This window comes from Antechinus flavipes, chromosome 3 (assembly GCF_016432865.1).
Source record: "Antechinus flavipes isolate AdamAnt ecotype Samford, QLD, Australia chromosome 3, AdamAnt_v2, whole genome shotgun sequence".
In the NCBI taxonomy this organism is placed as follows: Eukaryota; Metazoa; Chordata; class Mammalia; order Dasyuromorphia; family Dasyuridae; genus Antechinus; species Antechinus flavipes.
In genome coordinates this window covers 243402911-243421901 of record NC_067400.1, presented here as the reverse complement: position 1 = coordinate 243421901, position 18991 = coordinate 243402911, and the positions used below count along the sequence as shown (strand labels likewise).

General features: G+C 32.4%; 1 protein-coding gene across 1 annotated transcript in view; it reads right to left on the bottom strand.

Annotated features, from left to right (window-relative positions):
* BRWD1 (bromodomain and WD repeat domain containing 1) overlaps positions 1-18991 on the bottom strand; it is a 157139-nt gene that overhangs the window by 81093 nt on the left and 57055 nt on the right. Inside the window, exons 14-20 of the mRNA XM_051984778.1 lie at positions 17279-17429; positions 16791-16925; positions 11382-11510; positions 10898-11123; positions 9064-9252; positions 3517-3700; positions 2051-2144 (exon numbers count right to left, since the gene is read on the bottom strand). Coding sequence (XP_051840738.1) covers positions 2051-2144; positions 3517-3700; positions 9064-9252; positions 10898-11123; positions 11382-11510; positions 16791-16925; positions 17279-17429 — 1108 coding nt within the window. The remainder of the gene's footprint in view (positions 1-2050; positions 2145-3516; positions 3701-9063; positions 9253-10897; positions 11124-11381; positions 11511-16790; positions 16926-17278; positions 17430-18991) is intronic.

Sequence of the window (18991 nt, the reverse complement as noted above, 5' to 3'; positions counted from 1 at the left end):
ATACAAATTATCACAATTAACACAATTAAAACCTGCTTGTACTCAACATGCATTTTTCTATAATCTCTTGGATCACTTGAAATAGTTGCATGGGTATTTGCAAACTCACTAGTAGAAAACTGCTTTCAGAAAGAATTTTGGCTGCATGCAGCTTAGATCACTGATAGTACTTTTAAGGGCTCCAATTGTCATCCAGTCAGATAGCCTGACCCAATTTATTACAGATCTCCAAGTCTATAAAAAATGGCCTAATCCATTATATGTTGTAATTTAGGTGATGTTTTGAATTCACTTTGGTTTTAGGTATGAATTTAAAAAGTGCACCTCTTTTGAATGACCAGAAATTCCACAAAAAATGTTTGAACACAGTAAGTTACTCAATAAATATTTAACAAGTGCCTACTATGTGCTGCACACTATAATAAGTATTGGGGATATAAAGAAAGACAAAAGATAGTCCGTGCTCTCAAGAACACAATCTAAGAAGCATGTGCAAAATTTTAAAATTCTTCTACTTGTACTCTACACAGAACATGTTCTTTGTTTTATGGTTAGATTAAGGTTGACACTTAGCAGGATAAACTCAGTTATCTCCATGGGTGACTCCCTCATTAATTCTTACATGATTTTAACACATAAGTAGGCAATGTTTTAAGGTGAAGCTAATACTGCATTTTGTGCTACCAAATAAAATGCTTAACTGAAATAAACTCCAGAAAGAAAATGATTTTACATTCCCTGAAAGGAATTTACTGTAGAAAATTATTTGTCAAAGTCTATTCACTTCTCATTCTTTTATCAGAGATAAAAGTGTCTCTGCAAGTCTATTCTCCAAGCTTTTTACAAACATGAGAAAGTATGATTGCTATTGTTCTTTTAGTTCAGTTGTGTCTTTCTTATTCTTTGTGACCCCATATCGAGGATTTTCTTGGCAAAGATACTGGAGAGGTTTGCCACTTCCTTCTCCAGTTCATTTTGTAGAAAGGAAAATGAGGCAAACAGGTTTAAGTGCCAGGGTCACAGAGTTGGTAACTGTATGAAGCTGGTTTTAAATTTAGGCCCTCCTGATTATAGATCCAGTGCTCTTTCTACTGTGCTACCCAGCAGTGCCCCAAGTACAGATAGCACCATAATTCTTTTTATATAACTGAGATATTTTGAAAATCAAACTCTAAATGCTTCTCAAATTTTGTCACATCCAGCACACATTTTCTGTAGTATGTGTTTATCTTAAGTACCTTCATATTTCAAACAAGTAGGGCCTGTATGAAAATGAGCCCTGAGTTTTACCTCTGTCTCTGTGCAATCAGACCAAGATTTAGAATAAAGAGATTGGACTAAATGACATCTCTCATGTGTTTCAGCTCTAAATATATGTTTCCACTAAAAATAATTATTTAAGTTTTTATTGCTAATTGTACATCCATTTCAACTATAAATACTTTTATAATGATCTGATGATGTAACTGAGTTCTTTATTGTTTTCTCACAAGATCACTTTCCTCTCAATTGCTTTTCACTGTTTTAAGAAATGATACTAACCAATCATTCACAAAACTTGCAGATGAGCATATACTTTTTAAAATGAGCATAGCATGCACTATCTTCTTTCTGTTATCCTTTTTTTCTAATTTGGTATTGACTTTTGTTCTAGCCAGTCAATAATCCTCCTCCAGCAGAGGCAGCTGATTCTAAAATGACTGCTGTGCATCTCTCCCACACTCGAAAAATAAGTGTCCATTAATTGGGAATGAATGAAGCAACTACAGTTTATGAATGTAATGACATCTTAGAGATGCATGGGAAGACTAGGGATGCCCTGAGGAGTTCTTCCAAGGATGCTATTTAAAATTTTTATCAATAACTTTTTATTTTTAATCACTCATGGACTAGTCTTATAGCCCTATTAATATTTCTGCATAATTCTCTGGTAATGTCTTCACAATATATTCAGAAAATCATTTAAAATGCAAACTTTTATACAAATCTGAATTATAAGTTCCCATCTTATTTTATCATTAAAAAAAAAGATTTTAATTGTACATCATACCTTTTGAGTTAATTGAAGAGGCTTCTTTTTTCTTTCTGTTATGTAAAGATTTTTCTCCTCCTCACCTTTTCCAATTCTATAGTCTTCCAGCTTTCTGTAAGAATTTTTAAAGATTTAGTTTTGGTAATATGCCTTCATGCATCCCAAAGAGTTCTTAGACACATTATTTAATATTTTACAAATACTGTGACTCTTAAAATAAAGGACTCAACTAGGAAAATACAAAACAAAACAAAACAAAACCATGTAAGATTCCTGTAATTTAACGGGGAAAGTGAATAAAAGTCAAAATGAAAAAAATAGAAACAAAATCAGAATTTAACACAAACTATTAAGACCCTAAGTATAGCTAAATTAATAATGTTTTTCACACATGGAAAAAAACCACCATTCTATAATTTGTAATTTACCTTGAGAATATAGCTCAAGGAAATTCTACATATGATGACTTTTTAAACTATCAACAGTCAATCAAATTGGACTTTTGTCCATGAATTTCTGAAGAACATATTTCTTTTCCCCTATGGAAGAAAACAAATTCTACAAATAATGTAGAACAAGAAAAATAAATTATATTTTTTTCTGTGATCTCTCTTACACTATTTGTCGATGACATAAAGTATTACTATTCCACATTATTTATTACGATTATATTCCATAAACAAACAGTACAAAGAGGTCATTTCACTTAAAAAAGGAGAAAACAAAAATTAACAACTAAATAAAACCCTAGTGATACTGGAGTTTAACTAAAATACAGAAATTGCTAGACTATTCATCTTTACTATTCAACTACGAGTATCCATTCTACTAGTCACTGGATATTTTTTACTTTCAAAATGACTTTGACAATTCTGCATATCCTAAAATGAAATCTCAAATCCAAAATTTTAACAGCACCCTTCCACTTGAAAGCTCTGCTTTTAACAAACTGGATCTATCTTTAAAATAAAATTCACTTTGCACCTGTTTTGCTTAAATAAGGAAATTTTCTTTAAAAAATTGGAAAAACTGATTTTATGTGGCATGCATAAGAACCTGTGATTTCATCAAAATTTATGTTATAAGCACTCCCTACACTAACATAAATGGCAGCTCATCTAATATATGAGTCTTATATAATTGCCTTGGCACACAAAAGTTAAGTAATTTGCCACTCAAGTTCACAAAGGATTTGAACACAGATCTTCCCGACTCCAAACCAAACTGTTACACTGCTCATCTATATTTATATATTCATTTAATGGCTTTTGTAAGATATAGCTATAAAATCACCAATCCTGAGGAAGAATTATAAAAAATAAACATTTCAAAGGCAGAAGTAGGTAATTAGGTTACGTCGTCCTGTATACACAATGTTAGGATACATGCAAAAATATGTGTTCTAAGTCTGTGTGTATGTGTATACATATGCATATATACTCCTTACTCTAAAACAATGTAACAAGTTGAAATTTTAAACAAACCGAAATATACTCAGTGGCACTTCTGGCACAACCACTCTTCGTTTCCAAGCTTGCAGATCACGTTCTGTGGCAATCTGACTACGTGGAGCATTCTGATGCATCTGACGAACACCTTCAACTTGCCCACTACGACGCAAACCAATATTTGGAGGAGACTGGACATCTAAACTTAGTCTTCTAAAACCTAGGGGGAATGTATGAAGTGAAAAAAAAAATGTGTCTAGTACAATATCTTAATGTGAAATAATTATGAAGAGAATAGAAATTTTCTATCAAAAATTATGCCAAAACTAAATTTATTTTACTGATTGAGATGTATGTACACATATAAATTCAAAATAAGAAAATATTTAGCTGACAATAAACCTCAATTTATCAAATCACCTAAGGAAATAAGCATTATCTTCAAATTCAGTACTATATAATGGCTGGTCACAAACTAATGCTACAATCTTGACTTTTCACTACAAGATATTTTTGATTAATGTATACCAGAAACAGTAATTATTCCAAAAGTTAACACTTTAGAAAAATCACCCATGAAAATCTTCACATATGGTTGGTTATTTAATGAGATTAACTTCATTAACTCCCTTTTTTTCATTCGTCTATCAACATCTAATAAAAAAAAAACAAGGAAATATCAGAGTAGAATTCTTTAAGATTTGAGTTCTCAAAGTCTACATAATACCACCAAAGAACAAGCTCTTACTTTCTAGCAAGCTAAAAAGGCTTACAGTACAAACATGGTGATGAATTATATGTTTTTCTAAAATACAGAATGGCTCAACAAAAAAACAAAAATAAAAACATGACTACGAGAGAATGAGCATACAAATAAGTATATACACATAAATTCACCGTTTAACCATATAGATCCACTTAAACTTTTTTTTAGTTTTATGCATATGCATATTGATTTTAAATATTTAAAATTTGATCTATTTGTAATACAGATATTAAAAGTAAATAAAACCAGAGAAAGCTTCCTGAGGGAAAAAAGATAGTGCAGCATTCATTACAAAACACAATGAATGCTCCTACCATGCTTTGTTGCTATTTAGTCATCTCTTGACTTTCTTTTGGGAGCTTTCTTGGTAAAGATACTGGAGTGGTTTGTCATTTTCTTCTCCAGTTCATTTTACTGAGACAAAAAGGATTACGTGGCTGGCCCAATTAACTGACAATTATTATGTGTCTAAGATCAGACATGAACTCAGAAAGATGAGTCTCCCTGATTTCAAATCTGGTGTTCTATTCACCATGCAACCTACCTGCTCTTTTTTTGGTGGTTTTGTTTTGCATTTTATTTATTTATTTATATTAATATAGCTTTTTATTTACAAGTTATATGCATGGGTAATTTTACAGCATTGACAATTGCCAAACCTTTTGTTCCAATTTTCCCCCTTCTTCTCCCAACCCCCTCCCCTAGATGGCAGGATGACCAGTTCATGTTAAATATTTTAAAGTATAAATTAAATACAAAATAAGTTTATATGTCCAAACCGTTATTTTGCTGTACAGAAAGAATCAGACTCTGAAATATTGTACAATTAGCCAGTGAAGGAAATTAAAAAAAAAAAAATGCAGGCAGGCAAAAATATAGGGATTGGGAATTCAATGTAATGGCTCTTAGTCATCTCCCAGAGTTCTTTCGCTGAGTGTAGCTGGTTCAGTTCATTACTGCTCCATTGGAACTGATTTGGTTCCTCTCATTGCTGAAGATGGCCAGGTCCATCAGAATTGATCATCATATAGTATTGTTGAAGTATATAATGATCTCCTGGTCCTGCTCATTTCACTCAGCATGAGTCTCTCCAGGCCTTTCTGAAATCATCCTGTTGGTCATTTCTTAACGAACAATAATATTCCATAATGTTCATATACCACAATTTATTCAGCCATTCTCCCCTTGATGGGCAGCCATTCAGTTTCCAGTTTCTGGCCACTACAAAGAAGGCTGCCACAAACATTCTTGCACATACAGGTCCCTTTCCTTTCTTTAAGATCTCTTTGGGATATAAGGCCAGTAGTAACACAGCTGGATCAAAGGGTATGGACATTTTGATAACTTTTTGAGCATAGGTCCAAATTGCTCTCCAGAATGGCTGGATGTATTCACAATTCCACCAACGATGTATTAATGTCCCCGTTTTCCCACATCCCTTCTAAATTCCGCATTATCTTTTCCTGTCATTCTAGCTAGTCTAACAGGTGTGTGTAGTGGTATCTCAAGGTTGTCTTAATTTGCATTTTTATGATTAATAATGACTTGGAGCATCTTTTCATATGGCTAGAAATAGTTTCAATTTCTTCATCTGAGAATTGCCTGTTCATATCCTTTGACCATTAATCAATTGGAGAATTAAATAAATTAGAGTCAATTATATATTTTGGAGATGAGGCCTTTATCAGAACCTTTGACTGTAAAAATGTTTTCCCAGTTTATTGCTTCCCTTCTAATCTTGTCTGCATTAGTTTTGTTTGTACAAAATCTTTTCAATTTAATATAATCAAAATTTTCTGTTTTGTGATCAGTAATGATCTCTAGTTCTTCTTTGGTCATAAATTCCTTCCTCTTCCACAGGTCTGAGAGGTAAACTATCTTGTGTTCCGCTAATTTATTTATCATCTCATTCTTTATGTCTAGGTCATGAACGCATTTTGACCTTATCTTGGTGTACAAACCTACCTGCTCTTTTAACATGCTCCCTAAACTATGGTTTCCAATAATGCAAGATATTAAAAAATATTTTCAAATTTCCTTTTCAAAATGAGGGTAATTTTTGCTACACAGAAATATCTAATTTCTACAAAATTAATGTTTTTTTCCCTAAATGACTGTTTAAGATGTTCACATAAAATTATGGAATGGAGTGTCATCTTTTACAATGATAATCAAGGAGTCCAAAAGAATGCTTTCTTTAATGGTATGGTAATAACAGTGACTGCTACATGTCATCAGTTTTTCCTACTTTTAAATGTTCACTTTAGTTCTATAATAGGAATGGATCATGTTATTTTGATTTACATAACTTCTTACAAACGTTCCTCTGGTTCTCTAACTATTATTTAACTATTTTTGGTGCAGTAATAATATTACCCTAAACTCCTTTATTATGGTTTTTTTTAATAGTCTTCAAAAGTTAGATACACATATAGTACATGTATAATCTCTTTATAACTAGTAATTCTGCATTTCTGCAGATAACAGAAAATCTTGCTATCAAAAGTACCCCTGAGAAATGATCTCAAAATGGGATCTCTGAATCAAAATGTATAAACAATCCACCATTGTTTTCCAAAATTGATAAAAACAATTCATAGCTACACAAAATCTATAATATGCGATGGCATGAATTTTCAAGGAGACAATAAGTAATAAAATGTTTTATTTTATTTTCTACACATTTTAATGTACTATTACAAATCAGTTTTGTAGGGGTGTGGTGGTGGTAGGAAGAGTCTTTAAATGAACAAACAAATCAGAAAGTTCTATATTCAAATCTTCTCTCTGATGTTTTTAGTTGTATAAGCACCTACTGATTGCTTTAAAAAGGAATAAACTATATTAAATTCTTTCACAGGGCTATTGTGAGAAGTTTGTACAAAAAAAACAATTTGAAAACTTTAAAACACTATATGTAAATGTCACTATAAATAACTTTCCAAGAAGGGATAAGGTAGGGAGACAAAAACATGAAATACAAGAAAGAGCACTGGACCTGGAAGCAGAAGATCTGGGTTCCAATTCTAGAAATGCTGCCAGTGAAATCTGGGTAAAATCTTTTAAATTCTCTGATCCTCAGTCTCGTCTCCTCTATGCACTTCTCTTCATAAACTTGTTCTTTTCCTACAAAATGGAACTCAAGCACAAGAAGCTTTTCCTTGCCTATTCCCTCAAAGTGCTAGTACCATTCTTCCCTAATAATCATCTTTAAATACTTTTATTTGTTCTTTATTTTAAAGAGGCAATGCAATATATAATGGCTAGAGACAGGAGGACTTGGATCCAAACCATGCTTCTGACACAGCGGTTGGACAAATTACATCTCTCAGTCCTCAACAACTTTCAAACCCATAGAGAAGACTCTGAGTTCCACTAAGAGATTTTCTTCATCTACATGTCAATGAAATCATAGCTTCAGGTTATCTCCTGTGACCTGTATATATCCCATAAAAACATTTATGTGTACATACATACACAGCATCTTAAAAATGTTCATTTTGTATGTATGTATGTATGTGTGTGTGTGTATATATGTATACACACACACACACACACACATATATCCCCATCATTTACCACAGTGCTACCCACATAGCAAACACTTAAATGTTTGATTACAGCCAAAGAATCTGTAAAATATGTTGGACTATATAGTCCCAGAGACCAGATCTAATTATATGAGCCTACATCAGGAAATAAAAATACGGGGGGGGGGGGGGGGGGGGGGGGGGAACTAGAAAAAGTTTATTACAGGAAGACTTTGTGATAATCAATTATGAAGTTCTTAATTCAATCCCAATAAACTGTGGATGGAAACTGCCATAAAAATCCAGAGAAAGAACTATCAAGACTGAATGTTCACTTTTTTGTCCTTTTTCTTCTGTTTTTTTTTTTTTCCTCTCATGTGGTTTTTTTCCCCTTTTGTCCTGATTTTTCTTTCCCAACATGAAATATTATGTTTACCCAACATAAAAACATGTTGTTGTTTTTTTTAAACGAATACACATGTATAACTAGATTTTTTAAAAATTACATTTTCATTTGCATGATTTACTCCTGGTGTTTATTTAAAAAAAAAAATTAGTAGGTATTTCAATACTATTAACAATTTGCCACTGTTCAAACACAATAACTTCTTTGAAAATTATGTCTTTACTTGAGATGGAAAATACCTCTGCATCCAGAGAGATAACTGTGGAAAATGAATGTGGATCGAGACATAGTTTTTCCACCCTTCTCTTTGTTTTTCTTTGTCATGGTTTTTTCCTTTCTGGTCTGATTTTTTTCTTACACAACATGACAAATATGAAAATGTTTTAAAAACAATTATACATGTTTAACCTACATCAGATTGCTTCCTGTCTTGGAGAGGGGACAGATAAGGGAGGGGAGGGAGAAGAAATGTGGAACCCCAAATCTTACAAAAATGTAGATTTACTATATGAGAAACAATAATGTGGAACCAAGAATTTTAATTGCTGTACAATATTCATCGCCACTACATACAATCTTTTGGAAATAAAATAAACCCACTGCTCAACAGGTAAGAATTATTATTAACTAACAAAATCTCTTAAACACTTTTGAAAATGCTCATTTGACAAATAAGCTTGCTTTTAATTGAAGTCTACTATAGGTACACGAGTGGCTCCATTTTAGGGTATATAATGAGAATATAATGGCACAAAAATCTCCTTAACCCACTAAACAAATTAAGACGTAAAGGTTTTCCAACATGAATCAACTTATCAATTAATAACTTTTATTTCAATTTTGCCTATATTAAAAGTTGCATTACTTCCAATATTTATTACCTCTTCTTGGTGTTTCTTCCCCATCTGGAAAATCATTTCGAAAAACATCTTGATTTGCTCCTATTCTCTGATCTTGCTGCTGCTGTAACTGTCTTATCATTCCATCTAGAACAACCCTGGCTTCTGGATTTTGTTCATCCAGATCATTGGTATGTTGGCTTATTATTTGTTCAATGACTTCTCCATCACCTTGCAAGTAATGTGAAAAAACTGTTAATATTTCATCAGAAGAATGTAATTTGTATAACAGAATTTAAAGACTAAAGAATAACACCAGAATCTACAATTTCAAACTAACACCAGTTACACAAACTCCAACATTTGACTTGTTAAAAAATAAAAAAGTATTAAAAAAAAAAAAAAAAAAGAAAAACTCTCACCAGTATCAAGTGAAAAGACAGATCTAACCACTCATAATAGAAATATGAATCAATAAAATAACTCACAGATTTTATTTCATACCCTTCAAATTGTCTAAGAAGATAAAAGGAAATAATTATATTGGAAAGAGTGAGATGACAAGAACACTATTGGTGGAGCTGTAAATTAGTCTAAATGTTCTGAAAAAAAATTAGGATTATGTTAAGAAAAGTTACTACTCATATCTTCTGAACTAAATCCCACTACTGACCATTATAATAACTCAAAGATCCTAATGACATGTGATAAAGAAAAATGGTCTAATATACATCAAAATACTTATAACACACAACTTTGCCTAGTACCAAATATCTAAAAACAAAGTAGAAAGTCATAGATTAGAGAATGGACATTAAAAAAAAAGTTGTGGTACATGGATATAATGTGATAAATGAATCTGTTACTGTACTGTGATAAATGATGAATATGATGACTATGAAAAGCAGGTAAAGAATAATTCAGAATAATATGGGCAAAACCTGATAAATTAAACAATATGAATACAAGGAAAAAAAATAATCAAAACATAATGCTGTCAAAGAAAAAAGTGACCATGCCTAAACCCAAAAAAATGAAAAGGCAACTGTCCTTTGCTGAGGTGGAGGAGGATGGTGTATATAAAACACTGTATATCTCACAGAATTTCTGGATATATTGCTTTTTTTTTTTTTCTCTTTCAGACTTTCTTGTAAGTAATGGCTGAGAGGGAATAATTTTCTGGGAAATATATGAAATATAAAAACAAAATATAGCAAATTTTTCAAAATTGGAGATGGTATGGATTAACATTTCTATTAATTGGCACAAGTCAATACTTGAACATAAAAACATCTTTGAGATAGTCAAAATGCACTATTATTTGTAAAACTGAAAATTAAACTTTAAAGGTCTCACACTGTCAGTATATTATTTCTTTACCCAATTAGTTTTTTTTAAAAAAAACAAGTAATTCCTGATTTAGTAGAAGAAAGGAAAAATGCAGTCCCAAAAACAAGGGAGATATCTATACTAACATATTTACACACACACACACACACAGTTATAGAGGCATAGTGAACAGAGGACTGAATTTGTAGTCAAGAAGACGAGTTCAAATCCTGCCTTATTTAGTAATAATTGTGGGATCATGGGCAATAGATAAAGTGCTAGGCCTGGAATCAGGAAGACCTGACTGAATTTGTATACAACTTCAGACAAATGTAAGTTGTATGACCCTAGGCATATCACCTAGTTTGTCTGCATCAGTTTCTTTATCTGTAAATGAGAGTAAGAGCACCTATCTTTTAAGATTGCTATGAGGATCAAATGAAACAATTATTTATAAAACATTTTCCAAAATTTAAAGCACTACATAAATGCTAGAAACAAAGAAAAGAGTAAGCTTATTTAAAAATGAAAAGCCTTTTCATCTTACTTGTTGCCACATATCCAAGCTGTGGAACCAAATGTTCATCTGCAGAGTTCTCCCGACCAGGTACTAATCTTTGATATTTAGTTGGGTGAGGATTGCCATCTACATCCACCAAAAATGGGGGAGGCATAAGATGAGGAGCCTGTTGGGTTTGTTCATCTAAGACATAATTATTTGAATCACGAATCAGTGGTCGGTAGTCAGTATGGAAGAACATCTGATCAGGAATCTAGAAAAACAAAGATTTAATTTCAAAATGTAACAGAGTCTAAACAATAAGAAAAGGCTTAATCACAAATACCAAATTCTTCATAAATCAAGAGCACATCTTCCTTAAAAAGGATTGTAAAATATAAAGCTTTTTTAAAATTCAAAATAAAATATGAATGGCCTAAGAGTAATGAAATATAGCAAAATCTAAGCTTATATGTGATATATGACTATAATTCTACTAACAAATTTATTTGGCATATAAATTTTAAGTCACCTTCTCATAAGGTTTACTGCAACCAAATCCAAATATAAGCAGATGTCCATGAGAATCTGTACAAGCAAAATGCTGTCCATCTGATGAAAATTTACAGTCAAATACAGCTCCATGTCCTTGTCCTTCAATCTAGAAAACAGAATTTGAAAATACTGGAGGAAACAGTGACAATTTCGGTCAACAACTATTTTTTTCAATTAAATATTTTCTTGATTGAATATTTAAAGAATACTCTTTGGAAGATTAAAAACAGGTTTTACATTAAATATTATCATTAGTCAATTCATATTTTCAAACGAAATACAGAATTACAAAGTTTCAAAGCACATTAATAGTTAATAGCAGTTTTTAGAAATAAATTATTTTAGACTTATCAATAGCTTTCCTCCCAGATCATATAGCATTTCTCTAGAAAACTAGTAAAGAAAAAAAAAAGAAAAATAGACTAGTAGAATAGAACAGAAATTTAAAAAGCATATTAAAATCCAATATTTAATACTTATATGCAGCAAACAAACCTAGAGAGAATTCAATAAATATTAATAGGAACAATAATTTACAATATGGTAAAAAAAAAAAATACAGTGCAATATGTAATCCTAAAATATACCAACCTTATCATAGATATCAATATAATGAAACAAACTTCTAAAAATATTCAAAATGTTCTATCTCCCCACCCTTCTCCATCCCAAGCCATCCTTTATTTCTTTCAAATTTTTCTATTTCAGTAGTGGATATCACCATCCTTATAATCACCCAAATTCACAAGATGCATGTCACCCAGACTACCATTCAGTTGCAAAGTATTCTCATTTCTTTTTACTCTTGTACTTGTCCTCTTGTGGCAGAACCAGTGGAACTCTGATGTAATTATTTTTCTACAATGTCTAGTCTTAGTAGTTCTATACCTCTTTTCACATATACATGGATTTCTTTGTTACTCAGGATTTTTGTAACTGAAAGTGCACAACTTTCTTTCATAGATATAAGTGAATTGATACTACTGACTGAGCATCTATAGTAGTCATACTGCTTAGTTCAGGGATTTTTATCTTTAATATCAAAATGTTCCCGAAAACACCCTCGTCTCTACTCCACTATTAAAGGACAAACACAGAAAAATACCCAGAGCAAACAAATTCACAGTGAAGCACTCCTCTTCCTACCCCTGAACCTTCAGTAAATTTGAGAAGTACCAGGAATAATATTATTAGAGACAAAATCTCTGTGGGTAGCTTAAGGCAGACAGAGTTTCAGACAATAAGATGGCATATAAGGTCAGCTTTGAAGTGGTACTGGATGTCATGCAATAGCTTCAAGATGGGCCATTTCTCCCAAAAGTGAATGTAGGGGGAAATGTCTCCTGATCTCAAATGGAAAGCATTTCTTCATCTTTATTTCCCCATTTCTAGACATAATGAAATACCAAAATTAGAGGGGAGGTAAAAGGAGAAGATATCTTCTAAAGGTTATCTGTCTTATTTTCCATTTTCCTCCTCTACCATGATTATTCCATATGGCATGAATCCCTCTGTATCAGTCAATCAGAAGAAAAACATTTTAGTTTTAGTCAGTCATCTGGCATTTATTATTGTTCAGCAGATTTTAGTCTTGTCCAACTCTTCATTACCCCATTTGAGATTTTCGTGGTAGAAATAAATTTCCTTCCCTAGCTCATTTTACAGATAAAAGAAACAGAGGCAAGCAGGATTAAATGACTTTCCGAGAGCCATACAGCTAGTAAGGATCAGGCCACATCTGACTATAGGTCTGGAACTGTATCTACTGTGCCACCTAGCAGCCTAGCATTTTAAGATGCTAGTCAGTATGTTAAGCACTAATAAAAAAAAAGCACAATCAATGTATTCTCAAAGAACTTGCCCTCTAATGGAAGAGAACATGCACCAACTATGTAAAAACGATACAGATATTGGACAAATAGATAATTTCAAAGGTAAGACACTAAGATTAAGGAAGAATAGAAAAGATTTCTTTTCAGAAGGCAGGTCTTGAGTAGAGACTTGAAGAAAACAAGGGAAATCAAGAAATAGAAAAAAAGGAAGAACAACATTCTGGTAATGGGGGACAACCTGTGAAAAGTACCAGGAATTAGAAGACAAAATTTCCTATGTGAAGAATAGTATTGGATTGAAGTGAAGGAATAAGAGGAATTGTTAAACTATAAAAAGACTAGAAAGTAACAAATGGGCCAAATTATGGAGGAGTATTTGAAAAGCCAAACAGATATTTTATTTGACCTTGGAGGAAACAAGGAGCCACTAGAGCTTGTAAAATAAGATAGGACATGATCAGATTAACACTTTTTAAGATAACTTTGGTAGCCGAGTAGAAGATGGGCTGGAGAGAGAGACTTGAAGCAAGGAAATCAATGCAGACAACTGAAATGATCCAGGCATAAGTTAATAAAGGAATGAAGCAAGTCGTTTCAGAGAAGAAAAAAGAGGACATATACAAGAGATATTATGAATCCAAAATCAACAGGTTTTGGCAACATATTCATCTAATATATATGGAGTGAGTGAGCAGTTGAGAAATGAATTCAGGTGGGGTAATGAAAAATAAAGTGGTGTATTCAACAAATTTATCTTGGTAAGAAGGACAATGTGGTCATGTGAGATAGGAATAAAGTCTATGTACAATTACAGAATAGTTATAGACTTTTTTCAAAGTCAAACTATTTGCAAAAATATGAATGTCCTTAAACAGAGTCCTCTTCAGAGTTGCCTTTCTGCAAGGCAACTGATTATCAACATCAGTAACAATGCTACTTTTCATAACTGGGATGCCTAAAAAATACAAAAACTCAACTAAAACTTATTCTTACCTGAAACAGGCAAGAGAGAGCAAAATGCATGCATAGAACTTGGTGCAGACACTATACCAAGATAAAGTTGAAAATGGATTCACGATTTAGACATAAAGGGTAATACTGTAATCAAATTAGGAGAACAAGGGATAGTCTACCTCTCAGATCTGTAAAGAAGGAAGGAATTTATGGCCAAAGAACTAGAGAACTTTAACAAATGCAAAATGGATAATTTTGATTACATTAAATTTAAAAGTTTTTGAACAGAACCAATGCATCCAAGATTAGAAGGGAAACAGAAAACTAGGGAAAAAAAATGTTTACACTCAAGGGTTCTAATAAATTCCTCATTTCTAAAATATATAGAGAAGTGACTCAAATTTCTAAAAATATATGCCATTCTCCAATTGATAAATGATCAAAAGATATGAAAATTTTCAGATACTCTAAAACATTGTTGGTTAGAGAAATGCAAATTAAGACAACTCTGAGGTACCACTTCATACCTCTCGGATGAATTAAGATGATAGGAAAAGATGATGATAAATGTTGGAGGAGATATGGGAAAACTGGTACACTAATGCATTGTTGGGGAAATTGTGAATTCATCTAAGCAATCTGGAGAACAATTTGGAACTATGCTCAAAGGACTATCGAACTGTGCATATCCTTTGATCCAGCAATGTCTCTACTGAGCCTGTATCCCAAAGAGATTAATAAAAAGGGAAAAGAACCCACATGTGCAAAGATGTACGTACTAGCCCTTTTTGAACTGGCAAGAAACTGGAAACTGAGTGGATGCCCATTAGTAGCTGAATAAGTTATGGTATATGAATGTTATGGAATATTATTGTTCTGTAAGAAACGACTAACAGGATGATTTCAGAGAGGCCTGGAGACTTACATGAATTGATCTTAAGTGAAGTGAGTAGAACCAAAACAACATGGTATACAGCAACAAGATTATGTGATGATCAACTGTGATGGACTTGGCTCTTTTCAATAATGAGGTAATTTAGGCCAATCCAATTGACTTGTGGTGGAGAAAGTCATCTACATCCAGAGAGAAGAATGTGGAGACTAAGTATGGATGAGAATATAGTATTTTCACCTTTTTTTGGTTGTTTGCTAGTTTTTTCTTTCTCACTTTTTTTCCCTTTTTGATATGCTTTTTCTTGCAGCATGATATGAGGAAAAATGTTATAAGAAGTACACATGTTTAGCCTACATAGGATTACTATCTAGGAGAGGGAGGGAGGGAGAAAAATTTGGAACATAAGGTTTTGCAAGGATGAATGCTGAAAACTATTTTTGCATGTATTTGAAAAATAAAAGGTTATTATTAAAAAAAAAAAAAAAGAATTTAGTGCAGATGTACAACCAACTCAACTGGGAAATTAAAGGAAGAATTGTAGAGTTAAGATACCGTGGTAGGGAATTTCCCACAAAAACCTATCCTGCTTATCAAGACTATGGCTGCTGTTATCTAAAGATTCTTAGGCCTTGGTTTTAGTTCTTCTCGGTCAATCCATTAAGTACTTGGATCACAGGTTCTTTCCTTCTCAGCTCCAGAACTTTATACTGGAGATCCAGGTTTGGCACTCCTCCCCTGCTTCACCTAACCAATTGTATTTTGCCAAGCCCCAATCTTAGATTCTTTCACTTGTTGCTAAAAAGCAGCACAGAGCTCTGTCTCCCTATTTCATAATGCTTTCATAATTTTTCAAGTCACAACTTTAAATTACTGACAAAATTCTCATATATTAGATTTTTCATTTCCAATTTATATGCTACTGAAAGGAGCTGGAAAAAAATCATGTAACAATGCTAACTGGGTTTACTGTTACATAATCTCAACTGGATCCTCACTTCCCTAAGATAATCCTTTTATACATTCTTTAAAAATCCACTATCCCAACCACCATAGAAATAATTCCAAACCATTTCCCCAGTTCAAAAATCTCCCTTTTTTGGACTCCACCCACCCCTAGTATCTCAGCTTAACAACCCTGTTCTTTCTTACCAAAAAAATTTAGCCATTCACACTAAATGCTCCCTCTTCTTCTTTGTTCTTTATCCCACAAAGCCTAATATCTTCACCTACTATCTCTTCATTAACTCCTGTCTCACATGAAAGTAGTCCTTCTTGACAGAAGAGAAGAAAAATAAGAAGAACAGAAAAGAAAATTTCTAGCAAGAGATTTACTGTTAAGACACTGTATAGAAAGAGCATCATTAGTTTCTGGCCATAATTTAAGAAAGGTACTTAAATAAATATATGTACAGTATTAGTAAAAAATACAGATCTCAGGCAAAAAAATAGATATATTAGTGTGTCTTGATTGAACATATTTTGAAGTTTTCGCAGAAAATGACAAATAGGCCAAAATACACACACACACACACATACACACACAATCTCAGCTGAGGGAGAAAAAGCATTTAGAGTAAAATAAAGTTATTTTAATTAAAGTTATTTTAATTTTAAAAAATGCAAACACACACAACTCTGATAGGAGCAGTTATGAACCTATTGTGGCTTTATTTTGGTCACAGAGAGTTAAAAAACAAAATCTTACCATATTGAAGTAATGCTTTGTCTTAATGCCTTTTGTAATATCCCATATAAATATATTTCCATCATGACCTGCAGACAGCATGATCCTGGAATCAAAGGGATGTGTCTCCAAAACAAATACTTCATCTGTATGTCCCTTTATTGAATAGTTAAGGCAATGTATTATAGAGTTTTTCAGTTTAAGGATACAGTTTTTACAAAGTTTTTAATAGTGTTCTTTTTTATATTGCTTTTCTAAAGTTATATTAAGGAAATATAAATGTAAAGATCTGTTACAGAAAACAATTTCTATAACTAAAACAGTAACATCTATGTTCATGTATATTAAAATGAAAATTCAAACTATTAAATATTTATAGCCAATTTGCATAGTACATTTCCTCTAATTTATATATTCAGCATTATTATATCAAGATATTATTAAATCTAAATAGCTAATTTACATTAGATTACTTTGACTTTTTAAAACCAGATTCAAAATTCACATACCACCAAATTATGAAGTAGCTGTCCAGTATGAGAATTCCATACTTTGAGTACATGGTCGTTTACAGCAGTGACAACAAGGGTGTCATTTCGGTTCCAAGCTATCATTGTTACTTTCGGTTTCATAAATTTTTCTTCTTCTGAACATGAGTCACTAAAAAAAAATTTTTAATCAAATATCTCACTTATAAATAAAATCAAATAACCATTTAGATGGCAAAATGATACTATAATGTATACTCTTAAAACTAGCAGTAAAATAAAGAAATTTAGAAAACTCAGTTTTATCAACTACTCATCATCATGGCTAGACAAAAGTCCTTAAGAAGCAAATCTTTTAAAGACACAGTGAAATTAAGACTAGCTAGTATTTATATAGCATTTTAAGGCTTGCTAACCACTTTACAAATATTATCTCAATTTAGCCTCACATCCTAAAATGTATGTACTACTATATTATCCCCATTATAAAGATAAGGAAATTGAGGCAGACAGAGATTAAGTGACTTCCTCAGTTTCATTAAAGTTGGATTTGAACTCAGGTCTTTCTTACCCCAGGTCCAAGACCACTCACAATGCCATCTAGGAAATTTTATCTTCCCTTTTTCTTTTTTAGGTTTTGGTTGTCTGCACTTCAAGAAGGGCCTCAATAAAAAAGTCTTCACATTTGGCAGCCTTTGAGAAATACAATGTATGGGTAGCTAGGTGGTGCAGTGGATAGAGCACTAGCCCTGAAGTCAGGAGGACCTAAGTTCAAATCTGATCTCAGACACTTAACACTTCCTAGCTGTGTGACCCTGGGCAAATCACTTACCCCCAACTGTTTCAGCAAAAAAAAAAAAAAAGAAGAAGAAGAAGAAAAGAAAAAGAAAGACAATGTAGTGATAACAGTTAATTAAGTTATAACAAAAGTTTTTTTTTTTTTTTAAAGGCTATTACACCTTTAGAATTTATAACTAATTTTATTTTACAAAGCACTTTCCTCAAAACAATGGAAGCAGAGGGCAGGTGCAGTACAAATCATTGTCTTCATTTTAAATATAAAAAACCAGTTAAGTATTATCTGCCCAAAGTCACAAAGCCAGTAAATAGAAGCAAAGGAAGGGCTCAGATCTAGGTCTTCCGATTCAAAAATTTTCCTTCTTCATTATCAGAAAGCTGACTGACTTAGGTCCATAAAATTTACAAGTCCCCAGGATTTAATAGGAGTTATGTGATGATCAGAATTTCAGGATGAGGGATAAATTATCGTCAGATGAACTACATGCCTAGCCATTAATTTTAAGGTTGAACACTAGCTGTTTCCAAAAGGAACCTTGTTACTAAAGTACCCATCCACATCTCTTATTTCTTACACATTGGGAACCCACAGCAGAATAGCTCGTGTTATAACCTCTAGCTCAATAGAGGTTATATTCCAAGGATATATTCCAAATCTGGACTGCTTAAGTACATGAATTGGCTTCAGATGTTAATAGGTTAAATACCTGAATGGCCTTATTTCAAGTGAGGAGTTAAGATGATCCATCCTACTATGATTTATAAAAGTAGAAGACGGCAAGACAGTAGATTCCATCTAGATAAATTAATCTCTGATCAAGGTGAAGAATACCTCTAAAAAGTAACTACTTCTTTATAGTTCTAAAAGTAATAGCATCTCCTCTTATCCCAGTCTAAAAAGTATTACAATAGGTGAAAAGGCTTTGAAATTTCCCA